This window comes from Anabrus simplex, chromosome 2 (genome assembly GCF_040414725.1).
Source record: "Anabrus simplex isolate iqAnaSimp1 chromosome 2, ASM4041472v1, whole genome shotgun sequence".
In the NCBI taxonomy this organism is placed as follows: Eukaryota; Metazoa; Arthropoda; class Insecta; order Orthoptera; family Tettigoniidae; genus Anabrus; species Anabrus simplex.
In genome coordinates, this window is record NC_090266.1 from 423,906,735 (window position 1) to 423,933,769 (window position 27,035).

The window sequence follows — 27,035 nt, forward strand, 5'->3', positions numbered from 1 at the left end:
GCTTGAATTACAAGCATCCTCAGCCTATGTAATCATCTCAAGGCTAAGACCTGTCATATTTGATTAGCTTTGACAAATCTGTGCTTAATTATAATTCTAAAATTAAGTAATAAAATATATAAACGTAGGAATTTGTGAACTCATTATTAGTTTAACAATATGAATGACTGTACTAAAATTGGAATATCCGTTAATTCTAAAGACATTGACGTCCAAAGCACAGTATCTTCAAATGTTAAATTTGGCTAAAATTGTTTTTTCGAAGTTCTAATTTATTAAGAACAAATGTAATTTGACTTCTGTGTTAAAATTTGAGTCGTAATTATTGTTAAAACTTATTGGTGTCTGGAGATTAAAATCTTGGATATGTTGGAATTCAGCTTCAGGTTTTAATTTTGAGGATGCTTGTAATTCAAGTGAAAAATGTCCCTATAAAATAGTGTTGTTATGATTTAACAACATAAAACCAATTGTATTGAAAAGGTGGAATAAAAGATCACAATATTGTAAGCATATTATAGCAAATGTAAATACGGGTCTAATCATGAGATTAGGTACATGTAATAGGTTGTATGTTCTGAGCTGTCAATGGAGGGATGGCATGGGAGGACATCAGTAGACATATAAGTTTGAGTGGTGTCTTTAAAAGTAGGAAAGATCACAATGTGAAGATGAAGTTGGAATTCAAGAGGACAAACTGGGGCAAATATTTGTTTATAGGAAGGGGAGTTGGGTATTGGAATAACTTACCAAGGGAGGTGTTCAATAACTTTCCAATTTCTTTGCAGTCATTTAAGAAAAGCTGGGAAAGCAACAGATAGGGAATCTGCCACCTGGGCGACTGCCCTAAATGCAGATCAGTAGTGATTGATTGATTGATTGATTGATTGATTGATTGATTGATTGATTGATTGATAATTTAAAGTATTTAGACTGTGTATTCTCCCAGGATGATAGTAGAGTGAGAGTGAATCAAGGTTTAGGAAAGCTAATGCAGCAAGTTCGCAGTTGCGATCAATAATAATTGTTGCACAATTGTTGCTTTGTAAGCAGTCCCTTGGTCAGTAATACTATTGTTTTAAGATGGTTTCTGGGAAGGTGTAACATTGTGGGTCTGATCCACTGATTGTTTTAAATTTATATTCATCCATTCATTCTTCATCACATTTTGAATTCTGGTCAGTGGATGATTTTGGACTGTTAAATTGTCATTACATTTCATGCCATTAAGGGCTGATGACCTGCTGTAGATATTAGGCCCCTTAAAACAACAGGCATTATATTCCCACCCTATCCACATATATAAACCCTGTCTCTGAGATAGGAACTTTTTGTGGTTTTTCCATAGTTTCCCGTTTTCACAATAGGTAAATGTTGGAACTGTACTTTTTTGCTGTTGGCTTTATGTCGCACTGGCACAGATAGGTCTTATGGTGACATGGGACAGGAAATGGCTAGGAGTGGGAAGGAAGCAGCCGTGGCCTTTATTAAGGTGTTTGCCTGGTGTGAAAATGGGAAACCACGGAAAATCATCTTCAGGGCTGCCGGCAGTGGGGTTCGAACTCACTATCTCCCGAATACTGGATACTGGCCGCACTTAAGCGACTGCAGGAACTGTACTTTAGGCCACGGCTGCTTTCTTCCCATTCCTAGAACTTCCTTATCTCATCACTACTATAAGACTTGTCTGTGTTGGTGCATCGTGGAAAAAAAAAAAATACTAGTTAGTTTCCATGTGGTGATGACACTTTTAAATAATACTGTCAAGGCTTTTTAATCTTGTGTAATGATTGGAAACTTATTAGCAGGATAAAGAAATAATGAATATTCATTTTCAACTTGCACAGTAGATACGATTGAATTTGATCAAAAACTTTGATTTTTGTTGTTCTGTTGTACTGTATACTGTTACAGTTTTCGGTTTATGCATGTATTGTTTATTGACTACAGGTATGACCAAGATAAAAATGTCGAATCAAGCTGAGCAAGGATCATCAGCTGAATTTGTCGAGAAAAGACGGGCCTCTTTGGAACGGTACTTAAATCGAACTGCATCTCATCCTGTTCTTAGTGTTGATCCAGATTTCAGAGAATTTTTAGAAGCAGGTATGTTTGTTTATTGTACTCTTCATGGTGCCTTTACTCCATTTTACTGCATGTACTTTAATACTATAACATTATACAGGGTCATTTGTTTATCGTTGGTCACTGCACCACTCAGAGCCTGGCACGGCACGGCTGGCGCAATGATACTCGGTTGCTAGCTGGTATAGTGCTTGCCTCTCCTCTCCATTACATCGTGACAGTTCACATTTATAGCAAGCTATTTCTAGTGAAACTGTTAGTCTGAAACATAACTGGCATTACATTTGATATTCAGAATGTTGTACCCCAGCTAAACATGCCTGACACCTCATAAACAGGTTTGCAAACACTGGGCGAATCTCGGCCCATGAGATGTCGGAGATAACTTTTGCAGTGTTCTCTTGAAGTTCTTCTCTTATGTGATGGTTGTTCACACACTCTTTTCCCGACATAATCCCCTACAGGTAACAATCACAGGGATTTAAATTGGGAGATCTAGCAGGATAATTAATCATACGTTATTCAAAAACTTCCCATATTATCTCCATAGACCGATTAGCATGCAATCGCATTATCTTGCATGAAGTAACCATTACTCCTTTCTTCTGTCAGCTCTTGAAAGAATGGCCTTAGGAGGAGGTCTATATATCGGCCAGTATTTGTTCTATGAAAAGATACAGGCCCTATAATTCTGCAAGTTCTTATTGTGCACCAGACTCCTATTTGTACATTGTGAAGTGGACGGACGTGCTTGTGCAGATTTTCTGCATTCCAGTAGAGATTGTTTTGACTGTTTACATAATCACTTCAGTGCAACCATGCCTCAACTCTTAAAGAAAATTTCATGGCTAACATACCCATCATGAACTGAATGAAGCAACCAGTTATAGTACCGAACCCTAGCAAAACTGTCAAGTCCTTAAATGTTGGACTGTGGTGGGTTTGTACGATTTAGCTCTTAACAGTTTTGATGCTTTGTAGGCTGATACATTAGCGTGTATGGCAAAATGCAACAGGGATTTTGTTGGAGTTCTTTCCAAGAGAGCTCCTATTTCATCAAGCTTTTCCTCTGTTAAAACGGTATATCTCCTGCAGTTTTCTTGTTAAGAATGGACCCAGTGGGGTGGAACTTCTTCACTGAATTATGTACCATATTTCTGTGGGGAAGGAGGATGCCAGGAAATTTGCAAATGAATCTAAAGTGGCACACACTAACAGAAGAATGCTTCGCATAGCACAACAATATACACTGTTTGACTGTATGCATCACTCCTCAACCCAATCACATCATTTGACGACCCTAGCTCGTCATAGTTATTCGTGGCATATGAATCAAATGACGAGCTCTGCTCGCGGCGATGCACAGCTGTACATCAATCCATGTAGTTCAGTCATCAACCCACAGATGCCACTTGTATGCATTCTGAGCGCAAGTTTACACATGTGGCTTCGGTTTTTTCCCTTTCTCCAGGTTCTCGCACACTTCTGAAACAAGAGATAAGAGAATCTTTTTTCATATTATTTTTCTCTTGTCAGTTGCCATCATGGCGTCAAGCAGATGTGCTGGTGTTGATGAAGAAGGAATACAGAGTGATATTGAAGGCAGTGATGTTTGTGATGACGAAATAGACCCTGAAGTCCTTAGTTAGAGTACTAGCGATGTGTATAATAGTTCTGATGACATGGAAAGTGATGCAAATAACGACGGTGTGCCGAGTCTTTCGAAACGAGATCGTACCTCGGCACAGACTAACTTGACTGACTGGAACTGGACAAAAAGTGACAATAAACCTGTTGTACATAACTTTAGTGAATACAGTGGGGTTAGTGAAAACTTATTGAAGTTTGATACGCAGCCACTATCTGAACTCTGTTTTTGTGAATACATGAACCCTTTGTTTGACAAAATATCTGTCGAGACAAATTCACATGCAGCAAAACAGTTGAGCAATCCTGACAGAAGAAAGTTGAAAGATGATGACAAATGGTTTGAGACTGCACCCAACGAAATTAGGGCATATTTTGCGTTATACTGTCACAAGTGCGAAAATCAAGAATACAGTTATACTGGAGTAAAAACAGGTGTATTTTTCGTGAAACCATGAGCAGGGGAAGAATTATTATAATTTCACGATTTTTACATTTTGTTGACGAACAAGTCGATAGTAGTGACAAACTAAGAAAGATTAGGCCTATAATACAAAATTTCTGCTCCAAATTTTCAGAATTATATTTACCTTCACAAGACATTCCTCTAGATGAAAGTCTAATGAAATTCAGAGGCCGCCTTTCATATGTCCATTAATAGGTCTAAACGTTCTAGGTTTGGAATAAAAATTTACAAAATTTGTGAATCAAGTTCTGGCTACTGTCTGTCTTTCAAAATTTATGTAGGTGATGATGTAACGGATTCAAGTCTGCCAGCAAGTACAAACGTGCTCAACATGTGTGAACCCTTGTTAGGTCGAGGGCATACATTGTTTTTAGATAACTGGTATTCTTCCCCAGATATATTCAAAAGGCTACACGACAAGCAGATGAATGTAATTGGAACTGTTAGACAGAGCCAAAAAGACAGGCCTCGCAATATCAGTAAGACGAAACTAAAACGTGGAAAGTATGAGAGGTGGGCTGCCAACAGTATGTTGTGTGTGAAGTGGAAAGATAACAAGGATGTTTGCTTTCTCACCACTAAACACAAATCAGCTGACATGGCAGGGACAGGCAAACTCAGACAAAAGAGAGGACAATCCCCTAGGGAAGAAGTGATAAAGCCCAAGTGTGGCCTTGAATACCAGAAGGGGATGGGTGGTGTTGACCTTCAGGATCAGGTTACAGCTCTGTTCCCAGTCATGCGACATACAGTGAAAGGATATAGGAAAATATTCTTTTACCTCCTAGATATGTGTGTTTTCATTCCTTCACTGTGTATCACAAGATCACTGCTAACAGAAAGACGAGCTACACGGACTTCAGAACTAGCATTGCACAGCAGCTACTAGAGACTGTTCAGTTGCCAGAGTACTCAGTTCGAGGTCGACCTTCAGTGAGCACCACCCCCACAAGATTACAAGCTAAATCATGCGCCCACTTTCCCTTGCGTATTCCCCCTACAGAGAAGAAATCAAGTCACAAGAAGGTATGTTGTGTGCTACAACCGGGGTAAAAGAAGTGAAAGTTGCTGGCAGTGCAAAAACTGTGGCGTAGCTCTTCACTTAGAAGAATGTTTTGAGGTGTACCACACCCAGCAGATGTACTAAAATAGCGGCATTGGTAAGTTTATTACTTCGTTATCATGCATGCAAATTTTCAGAAAGTACTATTTACTGGCTGGTTTTGTATGATTTTCTAAATAATAGTGTAATGACGACAGCCGTAGAGCGGTATTTAAATGTGATTTCTTAGTGAACTCCTATGGTATTTAAATGTGAGGCGAATGGGTTAAACACACAGTAACTTTCGTATTCATACAGAAACTACGCTATGTTAAAACTAACACGTTAAACACACTATCGATACCACATATGATACACTAAATTATTGCAGTAGATCGCCTCAGCTGGATATGAAGCTAATATGACTCTCAGCAAATAAGTCAACCGGCCGTGCTATCGCCTTTCCATGCAAGCTCCCCAGACACTAGCAAAAAAAAAAAAAAAAAAAAAAAAAAAAAAAATCCTGTATTACTGTGTTATGTGTACAGTACTGTGTTACACCAATGTTAAATAATCTTCCATAACTATTTGTTTTTTAAATATCTTTTATAATGTATTGTACCCGATGCATTTACTGGACATATTCCAAAATGGCACCTACGGAAGGTAGAGACCAGCCAAGGTAAAGGAATGTGTAGCAGAGTATCGATATTTAAGTATGTTAGAAGGCCATGACTGATTTAATCCTACCGCACTATGAAGGCAATGTGCAACAGAGTAGAATCGACTGAATTGTTTTTTTTAAAAAAATAAGAAGGATCGAACGGATTATTAGAAAAACTTACGTAAAAAATTGACTTCATAACGACAAGACGTGCTGAACATTGCTCTGAAGAATTGAGCAAGATTGATAGTTTCTAACGAAAATATTAAGTTGAGACGACGTTAATATTGAAGGAAACAATGTGCTAATCCCTGAAATACTGTAAGGAGGATATAAACCCCGGAAATTCTGGAAATTTTGTCCGGATACTTATACGCTAATCGTCTTGAAGCATAAGGTTGACTGAGACGCGAGAGCTGAAGATTGAACTACAACAGGAGAAAATAATAGCAACGATATCGTAAATAGAGAGGCGATCATTGGAAAATTATACTTCCCAAAGGAAAACAAGCTAACTTTGAATATACGATTAAGACGAGGCAAATAATCTACTGGCCTCAAGGAATAAGAAAATATTTCTGCAGAGGAAGGCTAGCAAAGATACATATAGTTATCAACGATAAATACTAAGATTTCAGAGAACCATGATGAATACATATGTTTCAGAATTGATGTATATTATCTACAATATTCCTGAGGAAATGATGGCTTGCTAAATCGGTATAGACCGACCTGGAGAGAGATGTCGTCCTGGCAATTAAAACCACCCGACCCGAGAGGAGGAGGAGGAGGTCACTCAACCTGAGCTACCAGAGATGAGGATCCGTCCAATTGTCGATCCATGGCCTGTGACCAAACCGTGGAGCAGTTGAAGAAGAGCAACTAAGGCCCGAGATATTGAATGGCGAGCTAAGTAATAGTAATAAGTAGTATAATTTCTTATGTAAAGTATTACCAGAATGTGCAATAGAACAGAATAGCCTAAGCGTGAAATAATTAAGTGTGCAATTAATATAAGGAAGTGCAGTATGAAATATCTAAGATGATATTAACATATATTAAGTCAGTGTGAACTTCAGATGATATCTCGTGACATAATGGTTACGTATTTATTATATTATCTTAACCAGAGGAGTGAGAATACGATTTTTAAAGTGACAGTGTAACAGATGTTTGCTTAGAATCCCAGTTAGCTAAAAAGATCTATGAATGATATAGTACCATCCGAACCCAGATTACGTCATAGAGGGACGCATATTTTGAATTGTTTAATTTAGTTTACCATACTCTTTGCTGAATGATTATATTGGAAGAATAGATACCGTATTTGGGGTTATGTGTGGAATTATACGATAAATCATGTTGTAAAAAATGAATTCTGCGCTAAAAGAATGTCATGTCTCGTTATATTTAATGATTATTGGAGGTTAAACGCGTTAATTGCAGATGTTGAATAAGTTAAATATAAGTTGAAATGAAGATGATAGATGAAATAATGGAAGTGTATGTGATGTTTTAAGTGAAATATTGCGCAGATTAGTAAGAAATGAGACGTATATAATATAAATAATATGCGGTATATGGGCAAGAGTAAGGAAACTACGGAAAGGAAATATGCCCCAGGGAAGAACTATAGCAAGGTATGGTTAGTAAAATTATATATATATTTAGATGAAGTTTGAGAGTGATTTGACAGTAGTAACAAGTGGTGATGGGTAGATTTATGCATGATTATGTCGTATTGAGTGAATGTTGATTGCATGGAAGATGAAACTATTATGTAACCAGTATGATAATATAATATTGAGATATCGTAATACAGGCACTTGTACACATGCTTATTGGCTGTGTGCACATTGAGCTGAGATACGTTACATGAGAAATTATCTAGCTAGAGTAGGGAAATAATGAGATTTACATAGGATATCATCGATGTTTTTAATTTGAAATACTATAAAAGCGAATATTAAGCTAGGGGCCGTATTTTAAATGGCAATAGGACCAAGAAACTTAGTACGTCATTCGATTTCTCATTTTCTTCACTTTATTCAGCACCAACGAATTCAGATAATTTTTAATATAATTCAGATCACTGATATTAGAATTCAGGACACTTTTATTGAAATTCAGATCATTCTTACAATAATATGAATACTATAATGGTAGCATTTTTGATGATGATGAATATTTAACACCGCAAGTGATAGAATTATTTATCGAAATACTGAATTTTGACTGTGGTCAGAAGATTGATATATTTGTGTGCATAAATGACCAGACTTAAGTTTTGGTAGGAAGATGAAACAATTTCAATTCATTTCAGGAATACTCAACCCAGAATGTGGTGATATGCAAATTTAGATGAGAAATAAGCCTGCGCTGACTTAAAATAACTTATTCAAGAGTTAAAATACTTCTTTATTAGGTTAATGACTGAAAGTTCATGAACTTGTTTTGAGACTTAACCATTTCTTTCGCGATTGTCAGTAATTTAATAAATATATTTTTAGATTATTTTATATAATTGAATGAGTTCTCATTTGTAGTGATAGATTGTAGTTATATTTAGTGAATAAGGTACTATATAAAACATGTCTTAGAAAATGTTAATTGAATTATGAGTATGCGGAGTTCACGATTGAGCGTTGAATTACGGAATTTTGAACCGCGTAGGGTGTCACTATCTCTTTTTGGACGTACGTTAAATGGAATTATAGAAAAATTAACTATTTTTCTGGAAACGTGGATACCCTGAGATGTTTAACTGACTAGCTGGGAAAATAACTATGGTCACCCTGACCCGAAGGGTGCAATATATATAGTATACTTTAAATTCTGTATTTTATTTCATTTAATTTCAGGGAGATTTAACCCTTCTCGCGTCGAGTCACAGACCCGAGTAAGAATTCTTTTATAAATTTTCGGTGGTACATAGTATTATAAAATATTGTCAGTACAATGTAATTTCATCTGCTGTTGAGTATTTGTCACATTGCAATAGGGGTCATTGTTGAGAATGGTTTCTTGCCTGTCTGCTACTGTTATGAGAGTTGACCTGATGAGAGTGTGTGTTTTTCTGCTAGAAGATATATGTAGAAATGACTAGAAAATTAGTAAGTGGCTAAGCAGATTTTTTTTATTTCGTGTGTGTCACGTTATGGTGGGGCTGCATGGTTTAACTGGTTGGTATTACGGCCTTTACTCCAAGGGTTCCTGGGCTTGATTCCCGGATGGGTCAGTGATTGACCTTCATTTTTTATTTCCTCCACTCGTGACTGGGTGTTCGTGCCGCATGCAACATATTTCATCGCGTGCATTGCCCCATTCTCACAAGTGGGCAGGTCGCCCACATGGACATGAACTTGAAATACCTGCAGCAGGCCATTGTAATATGTGTAATGTTCTGGAATAGTTGGTAGTGTGGTGTGTGTGACGTGTGTATAAAGATGGACAGTCCCCGATTGAGACTAATACCATACAAAGTTAACTTCCTAGGCCCAGCCAAGAATCAAACCCAGAGTTCTTTGAACTGAAGGCCACTACAGTGATCATTCAGCCAAGGAATAGAACTTGATATTTTGTATAGGAATGAATAATTTTGCTCATTATGTCATGAATACACACATACTTTATTTGCATCTGTGGGTCAAAAAGACCCAACACGAGTGTTGATGTATCTTTGTCACGCAAGTACTTAAGGGTTAATATTTTGGATATATTAGTATTTGTTTAAATATTGTTCAAGCAATTGTGCTATTACATTGGGGCTTTATTATGCCATCAAGGTAATTTTATCCTCGACCGTTAAACCAGGAAGTGGTACAAGAAGTGCTCGAGTGCACTAAGTCCAGTAAAACTGCAAATATTCAAAAGTTATGAGAGAAGAGTTGTAACTGGACGCTTCAAATATTGACAGTTTGTGATGTTTTCATTTGAAGTAAACTCTGCTAACCAGGACTCCAGGAAGTCTCATAGATAATAGTAGTTTGAATTGTGAATGGATATAAAGATGTGAATTGTGAACTTGTAGGATTCCAGCAAGATATAGCAGATATCCTGGATTCAGGTCAATTGGACTGTATCGCGATTGACCTGTCTAAAGCATTTGATAGGGTGGATCATGGGAGACTACTGGCAAAAATGAGTGCAATTGAACTAGACAAAAGAGTGACTGAATGGGTTGCTATATTTCTAGAAAATAGAGAATTAGAGTAGGTGAAGCTTTATCTGACCCTGTAATAATTAAGAGGGGAATTCCTCAAGGCAGTATTATCGGACCTTTGTTTTCTTATATATATATATATAGTGGAATTGGAGGTAAGGCTTTTTGCGGATGATGTTATTCTCTATAGACTGATAAATAAGTTACAAGATTGTGAGAAACTGCAACGTGACCTCAAATGTTGAGATGGACAGCAGGCAATAGTATGTTGATAAACCGGGTTAAGTCAGGTTGTGAGTTTCACAAATAGGAAAAGTCCTCTCAGTTTTAATTACTGCGTTGATGGGGTGAAAGTTCCTTTTGGGGATCATTGTAAGTATCTAGGTTGTTAATATAAGGAAAGATCATCATTGGGGTAATCACATAAATGGGATTGTAAATAAAGGGTACAGATATCTGCACATGATTATGAGGGTGTTTAGGGGTTGTGGTAAGGATGTAAAGGAGAGTGCATGTAAGTCTCCGGTAAGACCCCAACTAGAGTATGGTTCCAGTGTATGGGACCCTCACCAGGATTACCTGATTCAAGAACTGGAAAAAATCCAAAGAAAAGCAGCTCGATTTGTTCTGGGTGATTTCCGACAAGAGTAGCGTTACAAAAATATTGCAATGTTTGGGTTGGGAAGAATTGAGATAAAGAAGAGCTGCTCGACTAAGTGGTATGTCGTAATCTATAATCTTCATTTCCGTATTGACGAATTGCACAATTAAAAATAGGAGAGGATTTCCACCAATCAATACTTATTTATTGCATATATTAAACTACAGGACCCTCCTGTAATATATGCAATAAATAAGTATTGATTGGTGGAAATCCTCTCCTATTTTTAAGTGGTATGTTCCGAGCTGTCAGCGGAGAGATGGCGTGGAATGACATTAGTAGACGAATAAGTTTGAATGGCGTTTATAAAAGTAGGAAAGATCACAATATGAAGATAAAATTGGAATTCAAGAGGACAAACTGGGGCAAATATTCATTTATAGGAAGGGGAGTTAGGGATTGGAATAACTTACCAAGGGAGATGTTCAATAAATTTCCAATTCCTTTGAAATCATTTAGGAAAAGGCTAGGAAAGCAACAGATAGGGAATCTGCCACCTGGGCGACTGCCCTAAATGCAGATCAATATTGATTGATTGATTGATTGATTGATTGATTGATTGATTGATCAAGGAATGTGTGTCAGATTATTCTGATTCTGTTTTGATTCAGAGTGCCAGGTTATTATTTTGTGCTCATTCTGTTTGGCTAGTGATGTTCTGGTCATGAGTGCCACCTTATATTGGTCTTGAGTTTCATGAGTTCGTACACTGTCCCAAGTTTTATGTTTGTAGCTGTCCGGCCCCACGGTGTAGGGGGCAACGCGTCTGCCTGTCACCCGGCGGCCCCGGGTTTGATTCCCGGCTGGGTCAGGGGTTTTTAATTGTAATATCCCTGGCCTGGGGACTGGGTGTTTGTGTCGTCCTTAACGTTCTTTTCCTCACATTCAACTCTACATTTCCTCCATTCTAATTACACTCGGGCTCTTATCACATGGTGCCAGAAGGGGCAAAAGATCTCTATAGGTCGACGCCCCGAACAAATAGCATTAAAAAAAAAAAATGTTTGTAGCTGTACGTCCTTTATGTTTGGCAGTCTCTTAATTTGAGTATACCAAGTGAGACATGTTTGTAGTATCGTCAGTGGTCTCAGTAATTAGTTTTGGAATAATTTATCGGTTCATATGAGGGTCGCATATTTGACTAAGAATGTTCAGTGAAAAAAGGGTCAAGACCAGATATTCCCTTTAAAGTTTTCGCTAATCCCAACTACTTGAAGATGCAAAAATTACTTGGGAAAAGCAATCTAGAATAGGCGTTTCATAATTTTGGTGTGAATATTACAAGAATAAGTGCAGTAATACTGTTAAAATTATATATTTTGTAATGTACTATGTAATGTTGTTTTTCAGGTATTTTCTAAATTTTATCCTGAATTAGTTTCAATAGATTGAATAACATAGCAGTTACAAATTAAGTCAAAACTGAAAAGAAATCAATCGCATGTGATCCGCATGTAAGAGCAATCACGTATGTGGCACTTTTCCTATCTGCTGTTTACATAGTCTTTTCTTGAGTATTTTCAAAGAATTTGGAATTTTATCAACCATCTCCCTTGGTAAATTGTTCTAATCCGTAACTCTTCTTCCTATAAACAAATATTTGCCACACTTTTTCCTCTGGAATTCCAACTTCATCTTCATATAATGGCTTCCATTGTATCATCTTAGGAGACGGTTGTTCTTTGAAGTAAATGGAAGTTTCCTAGACTCATCAGTATCAAAATATTTTTCTTGTGATTACCCCAATCTAAGTTTGATGCAGCCCTGCTTCATTAATTTTTTTCTGTCATTTTTGTGTATTGTGGTGGAAAACACTGAAAGCAAGAAGTGCAACTAGACAACCATACTCTTTTTCTTTTTCTGCATGTGGGGATGACTTACACTTTCATTTCTTTCTATCATAGTGGACTTTTTTTCAAGGGGGTTATTGATGGAATCTTGCCACTGAAATTTCATCCAGTACTAAAGCAAATATTAGGCATTTCAGTTTTGGTTTGTTGGCTGACCAGTTGCGTAGTGTAGCGAGGCACTTATGTTCAGGGTGCAAGAACAAATCCCAGAGTAGTTGGCTGATGTTCAAGAGCATTTAAATATACAAGATTTGTCATTACATTTCTTGACACATTGTGTCACTCCTTTTCAGGGTAAATTCAAAATTATAATTGTAAATTATTTCTTCTATATATGCAGTCATTGACTTCCTCCTCTTGATATGAAATATCATGAAAATAATGGTATGATTTGTTTTCAGCGCTTCCCTCCTTGATTTTTTTTCCATACTGCAGTTAGGATGATACATAATCTTAGTCGTAGTACATTTATCACAAGTGTAGGCTCAGATAGTTACCCGAATTCTCTGCTACAAAGCTAGTTGAAGTCACTCGTACAAATGCTCCATAATGCCAGGTTACTGAATTATTTTTACATATACTTATAAAATCTAAAAGGATCCACCTATTCAATACAAAAACAATGTTGTCTGATTGTATTACAACATAATCACTTTATTAGCAGTACTAGTTTCGATGTTTTTACAACACTACCATCAACTGCGTTAAAGTAACGAGAAACTGGCAATTAAAATAAAATACATCTCAACATTATTGACACAACTTGCTCCTTTAGACATTACATTATAAAGAGATAAAATTGACTTGTATTACTACCAGTTAACAAATTTATAGGTCAGACCTTACTTGTCGTGCATTTGTTAACTGTTAGTAATACAAGTCAATTTTAGGACCTATAAATTTAACTGGTAGTAATGTCATTTTTATCTGTTTATAATTTAATGTAATGTCCAAAAGGAGCACGTTGTGTAAATTATGTTGATGTATTTTATATTAATTGCCGGTTTCTCTTTACTTCAACGCAACTGATGATGGTGTTGTAAAAACATCAAAACTTGTACTGCTAATGAAGTGATTATGTTGTAATACATTGTTTTATATTAAATAGGTGGAACCATTCAGATTTTGTAAGTATTTGTAAACTCAGTTCAATACGGATAAATTAAGGTAAAATTTCTTAAGTTAAATATTTTTATACACACAGTTCATGGGGCAGTAAAGGAAATTTAAATCTAACAGAAGAAATAAAGTAGATAATTCACCTCTGAAGATTTCTCTGGATTTCTCATAATGTGTCTACAGTATGGGACAGATTTTGTCACATATTTTTACTTTTCCAGAAATAGAACTTCCAAAGGCCACCAATACATCCGCTCTTAGTGGTGCTGGAGTGATGCGTCTCTTCAACAAGGTTGGAGAGACTGTTAATAAAATAACATACAAGATGGATGAAAGCGATCCAGTGAGTATATATTGGTTGTTTCTTTCTGAATTTTGAAGTTCCTAGGTTTTTAAAAGTTCGTTTGCATGTGTTAACGACACTGGATTGCAAGATCTAAACATTAGAGATAGTACTTGTTAATATTAGGAGTCTAGATATTTCTTTTCATATGTCTCGTGATTTCACCAAGAGTCTCTTTGTTGCATTTCACTTGAGGAGCAACAGGTATGATAACTTCGTTCTGTTGCATTATTTATCCTTTTTAAAATTGATGTTTATTGTATGCTTGAATATTTGTTAATATTTCCCATGAATGCATTTCATTTTAAAATTACATCCTTGTCCATATTACTATTATAGCTATATAGATTTTCTTTTTAATTAGCTTGTGGCATGGAATGATGCTTTTTACATACCGTATTTGCCCAAATATGACTTTTTTTAAAAGCTTTAAGGTGGACCATAGTCGTATATGCACAGCCTATCTTAGAGAATCGTTTTCATGAAGGTCTTTTTGTATCATTCTCTATCTATACTGGCTTATGCAGTGGGTGTCACCACATACATTGCATTTTCTAGCTTGTGGTTAATGACTGGTAACCTGGAAGAACAGACGATTGAGCACCTGGTCCAACGCTGTTCTCTTCATTCGTACCCTGGCACTCCTGATGATTTGTTCGCTTTCACACCCGGTTTATCTGAATGACTTGCCTTGTTTTTGACTTGTGTTTGACTTGTATTTGGGAATATGGGTAAGCATGAAATCTAGGGTCGATACGGATTAAAATAGGATGACGAGTGCATAGGATTGCTAGATGTACAGAGGGGGTTATAGTTTATATTAGAAAGAAAAGAACAACATCCAAGAATACAAATATATTGTGAAAAGCAAATAAGAATAACAAAAGAAAATGACATTGCCTCACAAATCCAGCATCGCATTACACACGACAGACATCTTCGCTATGGCATAAGCGTTGTAAATTAAGTAGAATGAAATTAGTAAATTTACCTTGCCATCAAATAAAACATAGGTTTCACATTTAAATGTGTACGCACAATTGTGCGGGTTCATATTTTATTTATCCCTGACCGTATTTGATGTTTCTTCGGCGCTAGACCGGACTGCAGTGATTGTGTGGGACACGTGGTGTGTATTTAAATTGTTTTTAGTATGCGCTTGACCGCCAGGGCGAAGGAAGAAGAGTTTAAAAAGCACAGTTGGTCGGCGAGATGGCGGGAAGCAGTAGTGCCAAAAGTATTTATTTATTGCGTTTATATTAATCTAGAAGCGTTACTGAATACTGGAATAAGTGTGTACATTGGTTAGCGAACGCAAATTTTGAAGATACATCATCGTATGTGATACGAGGTTTTGAATTTTGATATGCACAATTGTGTGGGTCCTTTTTATCAGATGTTAGTTTTTATTTTGTAAAATAAACTATCAATATGTGTGTTGAGGAGCATTTTAGTCAGTTTTTGACATACAAACAAAAATTCACACCTCCAGTTTTCTTTCAGGTCTGAAAGGGTTAATCCTACAATCCCTCAGTATGGCTAACATTCTTGTCTTGGTACTCTGTCATATGCCTTCTCTAGATTTATGAAACATAAATGTAATTGTTTATTGCTCTTGTAGCATTTTTCAGTTACATGGCACATTTTGAAAATCTGATCCTAACAGCCCCTTTGTAGTCTGAAATCACACTGGTTTTCATCCGATTTACTCTCGACCATTGATCATGTCCTCCTTTCCACTCACCAAAGAAAATGTTAAGCACATACCAGATTCTGTTGCGTTGAGGTGGAATGTATTAATTCTATAGAAACATTGATGTTCCACACTCAAACGGCTGGTCACCAGTGTATAAAAAATTTATTTTGGATGAAAAAAAGTGTGTGAAAGATGTGAACAAGTGATGTTTTCACAGAAACACCATTTGTAGCAGCCGTACAAAATCTTCGTGTTGTAAAGGTGATGTTTCATGCAATAAAGAGAACCAAGTTGTTCTTCATGGCCGTGCTTATTCCTGCCATGTTGGTCAAAGAAGTTGGATGGAAAATGTACTACTTCCGAATACCATTGCATGGTCGAAAGAAAATATAGCGAAGATAGCATGCATGAGCTTTGGAAACATCTGGATGGACTCATGCATGTAATCATTCACCATACGATTTAATAAACAGTGACTGGCAGAATCAAATACTTGGAAGAATTGAGACACATTCAAGGACATTCGAGAATTGATAGTTGCATTCAAAACTACCATATTTGCTTGCATATAACTCACTTTTTTGACAAAAAATGACTGAATATTTTCAGTGCGTGATGTGTACGGGGATTTGTGTGCAAAAGATCATGTGCCCAAAAAAAAAAACCCGTGCAATTTGCATTAGGCTGTTGAAGCAAGACAATTGGCATACTTACCGTATTGATTGTCACTGCCTTCAGTCTGCGAGCTATTCTCGCGTGCATCATTCTGGTCACCATCCCGTACTGCATCATCTTAACTTCCATCAAACGCATTTGTGATGCCAGTCTTCAAGAAACTCTTCACAATAACGTCTGTAGACACCATAACCCATGCCCGCATAACCCAATCACACAAGAGTTCAACTGATGGCCTCTTTATTTTGCCTGCTGGCGTCAGCTCATGCTCCCCTCCTGCCATCCATTCGGCGTACAATTTACGTGTGTTGTCCTTGAAGGGCTTGTTGACGGAAACATCTAAGGGCTGTAGTCAGTGTGCGAGTCCACCAGGAATTGAGATCAATTTTCATTCCCTGAAGACGTTTCTTAATGTCTTCCACCAAGAGTCCACAGAAACTGTCCCACGCTAGCATTGCTGGGCATCGAAGCAGTGCCCCTGGCCGTGTTCCTCACACTGCACGGACTCGGTCCTGACAAGAGCTGTATCCATCCATCCTTTCTCTTGAACCCGTACATGAATGCCTTTGGGAAACTTTGCTTTAGGCACTGTTTTTCTTTTGAAACAAACGTATGGTGGTAATTTTCTTCCGTCTGTGGTTACTGCTAGCATGACAGTGCAACACTGTTTTTCACACCCAGTTGCACATACAAATACGCTAGATTCTCCAGTCTTGTTGATGGTGGTGTTACATGGCATGTCATAGTTTATCTTGGTTTGATCTGCATTGCCAATTTGAGATAAGAGGTAATTTGTTTTTCTTCCACATTGTTATAACATGGCAATGGAAATCTGATTTTGTCGCTGAAATCACTTCGCATTCTCTGGCAGAGAGATGTTCGCCTTCAGACACAATCCTTTTCGTGTCATGAATCTACGCATCCAACCCTGGCTCGCTTTCAGATCCGAAAAGCTAATTCCTCCCTTAATCGCTAGTTCGCGGTCTTTGAAAAGTAGCATCTCATGCTGTCATTTTGCAACTCTGTAATGTAATGAAGCAACTCTTCTTCCGGTTCAGGAAACTTACCAGTTTTTGGCCTTCTGAATGCCTTGTGTGTTCGGTTGGGGGTTTCTAGCACGGATTTCTGTGTACGCCAGTAGCGAACATTAAACTCGGTCACACTGAATTCTCGACCGGCAGCTCTGTTACTATGTTCTTCAGCATATTTCATCACTTTGAGTTTAAACCCAGCCGTATAACTCCCACATATCTCCATAAATTAAAAGATCGACCTACACAAGAATACATAAATGAGAAACAAGAACGAAAAGTGAAGACAGAATACTTTTACTTGTCGACAATACAACAGATGGTCGATGCCTAATACAGTGATCACTTGACTACCTGGACAGGGAAACTCTCCCAAATCACGTGTTCAGCTCTGCTGGACAGGTAGCGATAAGCATGTTGACAAAGATGGAAGAGTGAGAGGGATGGCAGTGTGGCTGACTGGCTAGGAATACGGCCTTGAGGCGGGGGTTTGCGAGAGGTATTTTTGTTACACCACCTAGCCTCAACCGTCCTGCACGTAGAAGAAATGCAGCTTCTCCTTTTACTGTCACGTACAAGCAGCTGCTTCTTGTACTGTCACGTACAAAGTACCGTAACAGCAATTGATACATCCCGATATTTAATGTAGGCATGTCCACGGAATATCCAAACTTTATTTCGTGTATGTACCATATGTCTTTATGGGTTGGTTGCATAAAGACATTTGACCGGAGATCAATTTATAACCTAGTTCTAAAAAATGAATTGAGATTAAGACTTCGTCGCCTTGTACAAAACTGAACTCGGTTTACATGTGTAGTTCAAATGTAATAGGAGTTCAGAAAAGTGGACGTTGCAACACCGCAAAACAAATGAAATACGAAATAGCTTCACCCGTTGGATAACACTTAAATGATGGGATTGAGCTGGCCGTGACTGTCAACAAATCGTCGTTTGCAGCATGTACTGGAATTTCTTCATATATGCTTTTCTTGCAGCGAACACAGGTGAAGGAAAAACGGATAACAGGCTTCCATCAGTCAACCCTTGTTTTTATTTTCTGATCCCAACGGTATTAGGTATGAGAACTCTAATGAGTCTTTCATTTTCATGACCTTCGTGGCTGTTCTTTCTTTTATTCATTCTTTGAAGAATAGATTAGTGTTCAGAAGGGGTGATTGCCCAGTTGAAGTAGCTCGTTCGGTCTTCTGTGGTTTAACATCACGTTGTCACATACAGCCTGTCGCATGTCCGTTTTTCCTTTATGGTTCCTGTTACCTACGGTGATATTAAAGGTGTTAAATCATACATTTGGTCAGTGCTTCTACGAGCACAGAGTGAATACGTAGCTGTCAGGAATAGGTGAAGCAACTCCGCATCTCAGTAGCTAGCTCATGTTTCATACGTAGTGAGAATCAAACAGGGCAGTCCCCAGCTGGCAAATGAAGCACATTTGAATACATCACATTTTCGCAAAGTACTTGGATCGATTTTTGGAATAATCACAGTGCTGAACTTGTAATGCTTGTAGATTTAAGGGTAGGTGTAGAAAACAGTGTAGTTCCAATTTAAAAACAATGTTAATAACATTACTTCTGAGGGTATTGACGCCATTCTATCTTGAGCGGTCCATATGTTATTTGAGTTCGACAACTTAGCTGAATAACCCTCTGTATTCCACTAATCAGACATCTTTAAAACGTGAACAATGTAACGTAATATCGTAAGCAATTCATAGAGGATATGTTGTAGAAATATGTTTCACTGCATTATAGCTTACTAGCTGATGTACCCGTGTTTTGCTATGGAATTCTACATTGTATACAGAATTCTATGTTAAATAGTGTACACCTTGTGAGCAAGATTGTATTATATTGCACAGCAACGTTACCCTAGAAATGCGACTGGGAAGTCACCAAACGTCTTTTCTCATATGAAAACTGGGTTAGGAATTTCTATTATGATGGTAGGTCTGCTTGCCTACGTTTTTGCTATTTGTTTTACGTCTCACCGACACAGATAGGTCTCATGGCAACGATGGGATAGGAAAGGCCCAGGAAGTGGAAGTAAGCGGCCGTGGCCTTAAGGTACAGCCCCGGCATTTGCCTGGTGTGAAAATGGGAAACCACGGAAAACCATCTCCAGGGCTGTCGACAGTGGGGCTCGAACCCACTATCTCCCGATTACTGGATACTGGCCGCACTTAAGCGACTGCAGCTATCGAGCTCGGTTGCTTGCCTACTATCAGTCACAATCAGGATGGGGAGTTTTCATTATAATGCCAGACACTCACTCTCCACCTGCTTTTTCACATTCTCAGAAAGACTGCCTTAGTGGTTTCCCCAAGTGAAATGAACATAGGTCATTGATGTCAGTAGGAATGGCGCGATTAACAGCAGTATGAAATACTCGATCAAATTAAAAACCACACATTTTCTAACTTTTAACGAACAGTACTACGCTGCCGATCTAACAGTCCAAAGTTCCAGAGCTGGAATGCCCAAGCCGCACAGCCTTGATCCGTGAACACTATTCGTCTTTTTTCGTCGGGTGGAGGGGGGGGGGTCGAATAGCGGGGAGTCCCAGGAGGAAAAATCTATGCCCTTCCCCTAATCTCTTTCCTAGAAGTACCCGATGAGTCGGGAAATCTCATTTCACTACACGGGTGGCGGAACAATCTGACTTGGAGGCAAATTTTTCCTCCAAACCAGAGGAGAAAACCCCTCTTCACTGTTAATTTCGAACAAAATGAATGTAGAATTTAATAAAAGTGAATAGGAAGAAGCTTTTCTTAAGTAACGTCTCTTTTCAGGGTTGAATTTTGAATTATTTAGTGAATTGTAGTGCTATAATTTGGAATAGGCCTAAATTGTAATTCTAGACCAGGTCATACTACTATTACAAAGCGAGCCTCTGCCAAATCTGCACACTGCTCATTCAAAACAGCGAGTCAGAGTAGGGAGCGAATAGCTGGAATACTGATGACCCGGTGTGTTACGTACCAGCAGTATCAGACAATGTATGAACCAGAGGAATGGCATGCTAAAGAAAAAAGTTTTCCAACTCCCCAACTCTTTCCCGCCAATATTGAGTCAGGCTGTTATACTCAGTACACAACAGTAATCTCATCTATCGGAGTTGAGAGCACGATAACAGGTAAAGAACAAACAATGGTCAATGTAATGTTATTGTTGATCAACGTTATGCGCTTTCGATATTGTAGGCCTTCGCATTTAGCTTTCTTCTGACTCTGAAATACTACTCTTATCACAGTCGGTATGGTAAAACTGAATAAAACATAAATCATCGGCAATTGTATTCTCTATAACTTTTGTTATGTAGTACTTTTCTATAGGAGCGATAACGAATGTATTTAAAAATGAAATTTTAGGTGCCTACCCCTAAACTACCATTTCACCCAGGTTCAGTAAAATAGTTCATAGCTTAGACTACAGTTTTTTCTTCCCCGACTCTATATACCGATTTTCATTCCACCCATTTTCTTGTGGCTCGGCGTTGATGTGGACTTAGCAACAAAAATCAAAATTCATGAATATCAGTGTTGTCATAGCCGGTATGGTAAAATTGTATAAGACATAAGTGATAGGAAATTTAATTCTATGTAACTTTAGTTATGTAGTATTTATTGACAGGACCACTTAACACATTGCTGACCGGATGCTTGAGCTTGTCACATACCCTGTGGACCGGACATTTTTCTACTAAGCATACTAGGGTGCACTGGATTATAAAAACGTAAATAAATATTAAACCAGTCAATATTTTATCTTTAAAGTTGGTATGGGTACTCTCCAATGCCCCTAGCAATAGTGGATCTGCCTTTACAAAACTATATTCACCGTCAATTCCTAACACATCATTCACGTTTACATCGTTGTCGTCGTCAGAATCACTTGAGTAAATAAGTACACTAGGTAAATTACTGCCTGTAGAGGCTTGAATATCACTTCCGCTATCACTCTCACATTCAGTTTCCACTAATTCATTAGACTATTTCCATTTGAACGATCATCGGCATATAATTCTTTTAAAATATAGTCGTCAGCTAACACCGTCATTGACTGAACCGGTAGAAAGAAAGTCGACGTTTCGAAACTTAATCAAAGAATAAAAGAGGCCTTGAATAAAAGAAAAGTGGCAGATATACATCTACGATTTATTCTACTCAATGTGCACGTCCGAAATAGTTCAAGATATGGTCAAGAGGTGTCACAGGAAGACCGAAAACAATGTCTTGAATAAAACAGAGATTTCTCGGGGCCCGTCACCTACCGCTGGCGAGCGTACTACGAGATTTCTCGGGGCCCGTCACCCATGTGTTAAAATATAAATATTTGAGAATTGAATTTTAGGCCTTCCCCTAAACTACCATTTCACTCAGTGTCCCGACTTTACATACCGATTTTCATTAAATTCTCTTCAGCCGTTTTTAAGTGATGAATGTACAGACAGACAGACAGACAGACAGACAGACAGACAGACAGACAGACAGACAGACAGACAGACAGACAGACAGACAGACAGACAGACAGACAGACAGACAGACAGACAGACAGACAGACAGACAGACAGACAGACAGACAGACAGACAGACAGACAGACAGACAGACAGACAGACAGACAGACAGACAGACAGACAGACAGACAGACAGACAGACAGACAGACAGACAGACAGACAGACAGACAGACAGACAGACAGACAGACAGACAGACAGACAGACAGACAGACAGACAGACAGACAGACAGACAGACAGACAGACAGACAGACAGACAGACAGACAGACAGACAGACAGACAGACAGACAGACAGACAGACAGACAGACAGACAGACAGACAGACAGACAGACAGACAGACAGACAGACAGACAGACAGACAGACAGACAGACAGACAGACAGACAGACAGACAGACAGACAGACAGACAGACAGACAGACAGACAGACAGACAGACAGACAGACAGACAGACAGACAGACAGACAGACAGACAGACAGACAGACAGACAGACAGACAGACAGACAGACAGACAGACAGACAGACAGACAGACAGACAGACAGACAGACAGACAGACAGACAGACAGACAGACAGACAGACAGACAGACAGACAGACAGACAGACAGACAGACAGACAGACAGACAGACAGACAGACAGACAGACAGACAGACAGACAGACAGACAGACAGACAGACAGACAGACAGACAGACAGACAGACAGACAGACAGACAGACAGACAGACAGACAGACAGACAGACAGACAGACAGACAGACAGACAGACAGACAGACAGACAGACAGACAGACAGACAGACAGACAGACAGACAGACAGACAGACAGACAGACAGACAGACAGACAGACAGACAGACAGACAGACAGACAGACAGACAGACAGACAGACAGACAGACAGACAGACAGACAGACAGACAGACAGACAGACAGACAGACAGACAGACAGACAGACAGACAGACAGACAGACAGACAGACAGACAGACAGACAGACAGACAGACAGACAGACAGACAGACAGACAGACAGACAGACAGACAGACAGACAGACAGACAGACAGACAGACAGACAGACAGACAGACAGACAGACAGACAGACAGACAGACAGACAGACAGACAGACAGACAGACAGACAGACAGACAGACAGACAGACAGACAGACAGACAGACAGACAGACAGACAGACAGACAGACAGACAGACAGACAGACAGACAGACAGACAGACAGACAGACAGACAGACAGACAGACAGACAGACAGACAGACAGACAGACAGACAGACAGACAGACAGACAGACAGACAGACAGACAGACAGACAGACAGACAGACAGACAGACAGACAGACAGACAGACAGACAGACAGACAGACAGACAGACAGACAGACAGACAGACAGACAGACAGACAGACAGACAGACAGACAGACAGACAGACAGACAGACAGACAGACAGACAGACAGACAGACAGACAGACAGACAGACAGACAGACAGACAGACAGACAGAGCATTTCCTTGTAACTATGGACATGACTGATACAGAAATACCATCCTTTTCAAATTTTGAGCAATGTACAGACAAAACTCTTATTTTATATATATAGATTGTACGTATATTGTTTATAGTAATATGTTACTCGCGTAGTTTGCAATTTTAAGTTGAAGATGATACTCTTACGTGTCGAAACCGTACTATGAATAAATAAATAATATATTGTGAAGTAATATCTTGTACAACATGTATTTAGTATTGAATAGGTGGAACCTTCATTCAAATATTAACAGTGTAATCTCAGTTCAATACGGAACAAAATGAAGTTTTTGGCTTTTAGTGTCTTCTGTTGTAAGGCCCATTTCCTTGAGATCCTCTCTTACTTCTCTGATCAATTTACATCCTGTTGTGGTATTTTTTGAGACAAGATTGTGTTGTACTAGTTGTTTCAGAAGTCTTGAATCCTCCATCCTCATATGTCCAAAGGTTCTCGGTCTCTTCTTACGCATAGTATCTGTAATGGGTTCTAGCTCTTTGTACACGACTTTGTTAGGTATTTATGCCACACTCCATCTTTCTGGTATTTTTTGTTGATGCAGGTTTTATATATATATAATATACACACTGTGATCAAAAGTATCCGGACACCTGGCTGAACATGACATACAAGTTCCTGGCACGGGGCCGATGATCTTCGATGTTAGGCCTCTTTAAACAACAAGCAATAGCAGCAGCATCATCAGTTCCTGGCGCCCTCCATCGGTAATGCTGGAATTCAATATGGTGTTGGCCCACCCTTAGCCTTGATGACAGCTTCCACTCTTGCAGGCATACGTTCAATCAGGTGCTGGAAGGTTGCTTAGGGAATGGCAGCCCATTCTTCACGGAGCGCTGCACTGAGGAGAGGTAGTGTTGTCGGTCGGTGAGGCCTGGCACGAAGTCAGCGTTCCAAAACATCCCAAAGGTGTTCTATAGGATTCAGGTCGGGACTCTGTGCAGGCCAGTCCTTGACAGGGATGTTATTGTCGTGTAACCACTCCGCCACAGGCCGTGCATTATGAAAAGGTGCTCGATCGTGTTGAAAGATGTAGTCACCATCCCCGAAGTGCTCTTCAACAGTGGAAAGCAAGAAGGTGCTTAAAACATCAATGTCAGCCTGTGCTGTGATAGTGCCACGCAAAACAACAAGGGGTGCAAGCCCCCTCCATGAAAAGCACGAATACACCATAACACAACCACCTCAGAATTTTACTTTTGGCACTACACACGCTGGCAGAGGATGTTAACTGGACATTCGCCATACCCACACCCTGCCATCGGATCGCCACATTGTGTACAGTGATTCGTCACTCCACACAACGTTTTTCCACTGTTCAATTGTCCAATGTTTACGCTCCGTACACCAAGCGAGGCGTCATTTGGCATTGACCTGCGTGATGTGTGGCTTATGGGCAGCCGCTCGACCATGAAATCCAAGTTTCCTCACCTCCCGCCGAACTGTCATAGTACTTGCAGTCGATCCTGATGCAGTTTGGAATTCCTGTATGATGGTCTGGATAGATGCCTGCCTATTACACTTTACGACACTCTTCAACTGTCGGCGGTCTGTCAGTCAACAGACAAGGTTAGCCTGTACGGTTTCATGTTATACGTGTCCCTTCACGTTTCCACTTCATTATCACATCAGAAACAGTGGACCCAGGGACGTTTAGGAGTGTGGAAATCTCTCATACAAACTTAGGACACAAGTGACACCCCATCACCTGACCATGTTCGAAGTGCGTGAGTTCCGCGGAGCGCCCCATTCTGCTCTTTCATGATGTCTAAAGACTACTGAGGTCGCCGCTATGGATTACCTGGCAGTAGGTGGCAGCACAATGCACCTAAGATAAAAAACGTATGTTTTTGGGGGTATCCGGATACTTTTGAACATATAGTGTATATTTGGACTGACTGACTGATTCATCATCTGCCGAGCAGAAACTACTGGACATAAAGAAATGAAATTTTTGGTGATACATTCATATTACAATGTAGGTGCTCACCAAGAGATGATTTTCTTATATTCCATCGCTAAGGGTGGGGGGGTAAAAAGGGCGGTGAAATTTGAAAATGAGTGTATATCTCAAACTGAACAGTTTAAAGACATGAATATTGGTATTCGGAATCTGCTTTAAAAATACACATCATTTTTTTGAAAATCCTGTCTATTATGGATCTGGTACTCCTAGGCTCCCATGTGTAGCGGTGAATAGCTTTATGCTTGAAGAATGTATTCGTAACTGCTAAACCCATACTAGCACAGAAGTCCAGCAAACGCTTCCCATTAGCTTCCATATCTTCCCCACATTTACCAGTCACCTTTTTGTATCCTTAAGTTCTATTTCCAAACCTAGTATTGAAATTGCCCATTAGCACTATTCTATCCTTACTGTTCACCCTGACCATGATGTCACTCAGTGCTTCATAGGACTAACAACTTCATCCTCATCTGCATCCTCACATGGTAAATACACTGAGACAATTCTCGTGCTAATTCCTCCAACTGCCAAATATACTTGCATCATTCGTTCAGTTATGTGCCTAACAGAAATTTATCAGACTTCGAATTCAGGAAATCTGTTAGGAATGTAGAAGTTTTCTGGGGATTTTTTGATGATATAGAACACTATCTGATCTGTAATGAACTAAGTGTCTCTAAGCCTAGGGTAGAGAAAGTGAAATCTGTCTGCAAACGAATAAGGGTAGAAAATCTCCAGGACAAGGAAATAAGACAGAAGTACATGGATATGATTAGTGAGAAGTTTCGAACAGTAGGCAGTAAGCAGGTTCAGGATATAAAGAGAATGGGTGGCATACAGGGATGCTGTAGTAGAAACGGCAAGGCAGTGCCTAGGAAAATTTTGTGTAAAGATGGGAAAAGGTGGAATGATGAAGTGAGAGCAGCTTGTAAACGTAAAAGGCTTATCAGAAATGGCTCCCAACAAAGGCTGAGGCAGACAGGGATTTGTATGTAGATGAAAGAAACAGAGTGAAACAAATAGTTGTTAAATCCAGAAAGAAATGGTGGGAAGATTTTGGTGATAAACTGGAAAGGCTAGGTTAAGCAGCAGGGAAACCTTTCTGGACAGTAATAAAGAGTCTTAGGGAGGGAGGGAGGGAAAAAGTGAACAGTGTTTTGAGTATTTCAGGTAAACTCATAATACAACCCAGGGAATCACTGGAAAGGTGGAGTGAATATTTTGAACATCTTCTCAACGTAAAAGGAAATCTTCCTGGTGGTGTTGCTAACAGCCAAGCTCATGGGGAGGAGGGAAATGTTGGTGAAATTATGCTGGAGGAAGTGGAAAGGATGGTAAATAAACTCCATTGTCATAAAGCAGCAGGAATAGATGAAATTAGACCTGAAATGGTGAAGTATTGTGGGAAGGCAGGGATGAAATGGCTTCATAGAGTAGTAAGATTAGCATCTTGTTGGTTGGTAAGGTACCTTCAAATTGGACAAAAGCAGTAATTGCACCTATCTATAAGCAAGGGAACAGGAAGGATTGCAACAACTATTGAGGTATCT

At 39.1% G+C, this 27,035-nt stretch overlaps 1 protein-coding gene across 1 annotated transcript in view; it reads left to right on the forward strand.

Moving 5' to 3' along the window:
• Snx1 (sorting nexin 1) overlaps positions 1-27,035 on the forward strand; it is a 339,596-nt gene that overhangs the window by 147,381 nt on the left and 165,180 nt on the right. The window contains exons 5-6 of the mRNA XM_067140832.2: positions 1,951-2,106; positions 13,918-14,039. Coding sequence (XP_066996933.1) covers positions 1,951-2,106; positions 13,918-14,039 — 278 coding nt within the window. The remainder of the gene's footprint in view (positions 1-1,950; positions 2,107-13,917; positions 14,040-27,035) is intronic.